The sequence below is a fragment of the Tenrec ecaudatus genome (genome assembly GCF_050624435.1).
Source record: "Tenrec ecaudatus isolate mTenEca1 chromosome 2 unlocalized genomic scaffold, mTenEca1.hap1 SUPER_2_unloc_2, whole genome shotgun sequence".
NCBI classification, from domain to species: Eukaryota; Metazoa; Chordata; class Mammalia; order Afrosoricida; family Tenrecidae; genus Tenrec; species Tenrec ecaudatus.
The window spans coordinates 2,047,069-2,051,745 of record NW_027457578.1 but is presented as its reverse complement, the minus strand read 5'-3'; the positions used below and the strand labels follow the sequence as shown (position 1 = coordinate 2,051,745).

General features: G+C 42.2%; 1 protein-coding gene across 1 annotated transcript; it reads right to left on the bottom strand.

Moving 5' to 3' along the window:
* Nucleotides 1-3,785: 3,785 nt before the first annotated feature.
* Nucleotides 3,786-4,304, bottom strand: LOC142435855 (translationally-controlled tumor protein-like). The gene has a single exon (XM_075539931.1). The coding sequence runs from the start codon at nt 4,302-4,304 to the stop codon at nt 3,786-3,788; it is 519 nt and encodes a 172-aa protein (XP_075396046.1).
* Nucleotides 4,305-4,677: the final 373 nt, after the last annotated feature.

Here is a 4,677-nt window from a genome sequence, read left to right as displayed (position 1 = left end):
ACTCTTTTCAAATGATTGAATTTCAGGGGAAAACATGGCTGCCTGAAAGACTCTTTTAGCAAACTCAACCAATCTCAGTCAGAATATAACTATAATGTATATTATTTTTATTCTCTTTTTAAAAAACTTTAATCTCCCACCCCGCCCAGATAACCCAGAACTTCATATAACAGCAAGTCCTTCAACTTGGCAACTAACCAGTGCTGCCATTTACCTCTTAATGACCTCCCCCTGATTAGAAGCGCCCCTTCCCCACCACTAAAACCTCAAGCCTCCATTCCTACTGGACCTCCATTTCCTTTCTGGGACCCCTGCATTGATGATGGCTATTTGGTGTGACACAGAAACCCAATGCCTCTCCACTATGTCCCATGTGACACTGACGCTTAAAGCTGCTAAACAGAGTGTCGCCCCCCCCCAAAAAAAGGGGGTCACTTTCTTATAAACACAGTAACATTGATCTGTTGCGCTCTTCATATACTATATAGGGAATTGATATGTTAATCTTTTAGATTACTTACTAGATATACTCTATCTATACCACCTTCACCACTACCTCAAGACACACCCCTCATTTTCTCAGTGACACCCTTTCACATAAACAATCAAGTACTAGAATACCTCTTGAAATTCCCTTTTCTAATTTATAAAAAAAACATTATACTTAGTCAGAAGACCACTTATGATTATAACATCGCTTAAACCCTACCCTTGTGCTAATATATCCTATTCTCTGTACCTACTCATCTATTAAGATTTCTTCATCTCCGCTCAACAATATTTAGTTATCTGTTATTCTCCTCTAACTCAAAGATCCAGCACCACATGACCTCAACACAGCCCTCAACCCTGCATACTACCTATATTTGAAGTAATATGCCACAACAATAATAAACTTCCATACTTAAGTAGCTTTATTATATATATATATATATATATATATATATATGTATATGCACCACATCTGGTATTTATATCTCTGGTTGTTGTCCTACAGTTGGCATGAGTGTATTCCTATGTCTATTCAGAATCTGTGAAGATTTTCTCTACTCAGTAGAAATGGGTATCCAGAGAGGATGTACTGGTTACCCTCTTTATATTTCCCATATCACCATGTTTGAAGCTTAGCTTTGCATATCTTTCCCACCAGTGATGCCTTATTGTTGTGTCACTGGTTGCACAGTGCATCTCAGTGCTTGGGCAGCTATATCATGATGCTTCTTTGGTAACCCCAGTGGAGTAGGGAATTTAGCCCTAGTGGTGCTTTGACAGAAACGTTTGATAGCTAAGGACATGGTCTGTGTGCTACTCCTACCAGTTACTTCACTGGGAAGGACAATGATATGTTTACAGCCTGAGAAACCATGAAAGGGGCAGCTACCTAGGGTGCTGAATGAACTCCATGAGAGGGGTCTGTGTGGGGTCGTATCAACAGTTATACTCTGGGCTCCAAACAGAAAGACAGCGCTTGAACACAGGTCTGCTTTGCATTGTTTGAATGACATTCCAGAGCACATTCACCATGCCTTACTCACCATAATCAGGGTGTCATAATTCTGAGGTCTTGTTCACCCTCTATCTTTTTGCCTTCACTGCCTTTGCAGTTGGTCTCTGGCATGCTTTCCCTGATGCAAATCTCATTTCCCTGAGGTGCGTCTTCTCTGTGTCAGCTTGGTCAGGCCGTGATACTCAGTAGATTGGCAATCATGCTACCTTGTAAATTTGAAGCCCTTGTTGTGTGAAGGCTTATTTGTTGGTCTGTGATCCCAAATTACTCTAGCAAAGAAGATGAGACTGCTACCATTGATATTTAGCGCATTGGAAGTCCTAGAGAAGAGATCTTCTCAGTCGTACATGGGAGATGTGAGTGAATATAGAGCCAATAGAAGGGTGTTAATTTTTCTTATATATTATGGATATTGTCTTCCATTTGTATAAGTTCACCAGGGTGAGCTTATGTGATAAACCATGTCACAAATGTAGGTTGGAATACCAACCCTTTATCCAGTAAAGGACTAACACCTCTGGTTGGATGTCACCCTGATGGATGCCCTGCACGGTCTTTTATTTTATCTGTTAGCTAGGACATGTGTTAGTAAGCTTGTATGCACTTTCTCAAAGTACACAAGGAATGAGGGAGCAGAATAAGCACTAAGTTCTCATAACAAATGGCCTTACCCGGAAACTCAAGGTGTTGGTCCTTGAGAATGATTTGTCTTCACTTTCGGCAGTCCATGGTGCTGTCAATGTTTTCTGCCATTACTATATTCTAACACTTTGATTCTTCTTCAGTCTTCCTTTCTATGCACTGAAGAATGTATAACTTTCACATTCCTTGGTCACAGGAAATTGAAAATACTGTTTGCACACTTCTTTAATTTCCTTTTCTCAATTGTGTTTTAAATATATTACATGCCCTAAATCAATGACACTACAAGCAGAAGAATCATATGCTCCAAGGGGATGATTGATAAAGTTATCTGCATTAAAGTAAAAAAAATCTGGAAGGTGAGAAGAGGTGAATAGAAAACACAGAGTTAGGGGTGGATGTGGGGGTCACACTTAACCCTAGCTCAATCTAAGAACAATTAGTTCTTATGACATTGCCCTGATCAGTATGTGCCCTTTTGAAGGAACCACAGGTGTGGGTGCTACAGCAAAGTGTGGTGAAGAAATGAGATGGTATCTTGCTCTCAGAAAGAATGGTGTCTGGGGTCTTAAGCTTTGTTTTTAAACAAGCAGTCATCTCAGTGTAACGTCAACTAAGTCCACATGGAGAAGAACACCAACATGCTGATCAAAGGATTGCCAATAGTCACATTCAAATCTAAGGAGAGAATTGTATCAGAGTTTAATTTTTTAACTCTGATTTTGAGAAGGCTGTGGATGACATTTGAAGGCCAAATACATTTGCGGGTTCTACACAAGGAATAAGCTTCTGGTGATTTCTCTCTGACCATAAATAAGGGATGGGAATAACCTGGTTATCAGACAGAGTATTAGAGAGATGATTATAGCAGATTGAAATAAAAAATCTGACTTGAAAGTTAAAAACTTGTTATTTGATCTCCCTATTGATACACTTTCACCTTAATCTTGTTTTTTAATACTTTCTGGTTTTGGTTTCCAAATTGAGTTTATTTCTTTACTGTTGTTGTTATTGTTGGCAGCCTTCTGAGTCTGTTATGGATCTTTCTATACATATTTGGTATATAGAACCCAGTGTGGGTGACTCTATAGAAACTATAGCTACATTAAGGGTTCCTGGTGGGAGATAATGAGGAGTTGCTATCAAGAAATTTAAGCAAAAACAAACAAACAAAAAAGAAATATAAGCCAAAAGAAAATGTTTGAAACTGATAGTCATTTGCATGACAAGATACAACTATTGAATGATGTGTTATCTGGATTAGTTCTCAAAATGGTTTGAGGAAAAAGAAAGAATCAGAAAATTCCAAGGCTTCTGCAGGCATACTTTAAAATCCTCAATGTAACATCTTTGCTTTTCAACACTTTTTTTTTGTTGCATTTCCAACTCTTTATTTTAGTTTTGTTTAAATGCATTTTATTTTTAGACAACCTACACGACATTTTGTGTGTTTTTTTCTTTAAAAAAAAGCCTCTGCTCCAAAAAATCAAGGTCACCGCTCCAAGTCAAGGTCACAAGTCGACGCAGAGCTCATGATGGCATCAGTTCCGTTTGTCTCGGTCCTGGTGTCGTGTGGGCGGACCGCAGACAGCTAGGAGGAGGGGGGGTCGGGCGGTCGGTCGTGCGTTGCCCACTGTCAGCACTTCTCCATCTCTAAGCCGTCCTTGAAGAAGATCATGTACGGGGTCCCGCCGCCCTCGCGGTAGTCCAGCAATGCCACCATGCCGTCGGGAATCGTGTTCTCGCCCTGAAAGAACTGGTACTTCTTGAAATTGGCGAGGATGTGCTTGATCTGCTCGGCAGCCCCGGTCATAAAGGGCTTCATGCGTTCCGGCTTCCGCTCCTCCAGCTTGCCTTTGAGGGATTTCATGTAGTCCTTGATGTACCTCTTGTAGGCCTCCTTGGTGAAGCTGGTCTCCTGCAAGTGATGGTTCATGACGATGTCCACGTCGGTGACCACCTTGTGCTCGGGCCCGTCGCCCTCGGGGCCTTCGGCGGACGCGTTGCCGCCGATGAGCGCGTCATAGATGTGGCCTTGGGCCCTGCGGACCATGGTACCCTCCACTTCCAGACACAGCCCGCCCGTGATCTCCCAGATCTTGTACACGTCAGAGAACAGCTCATCTCGGCTGATGAGGTCCCGGTAGATGATCATGACGGTGGCGAGAGGGCGGTGGCTGCGCTGGCTTCAGGCAGCTCGGAGCTCCAAGAGGACAGCGCTGAAGGGAGCGAAAGTTACAGTTGGCGCTGGGGGTGGGGCGGCCGGCGCAAGGGGAGGGGCATCTGGCAGAAGGGGCGGGGTGCTTTTCAACACTTTCAAGATGTCTTTTGAAGCAGATTTATCTACTGTCATGGTTCACTTGATCTCTTGACTTCTGCTTCCATGGGCACTTATTGTGCATGCAAGCAAGATGTAATCATTGACAATCCCAATATGTTCTAAAATTCTCATTATGCTATGTATTGGTCCAGTCACATAAAATGTAACTTTCTACCCACCCCTATGGGAAGAGAATGACTTTCTGTTT

What these genes read in the sequence shown, in the direction of transcription:
- LOC142435855 (XM_075539931.1), bottom strand. Translation starts at nt 4,304, where the DNA reads ATGATCATCTACCGGGACCTCATCAGCCGAGATGAGCTGTTCTCTGAC.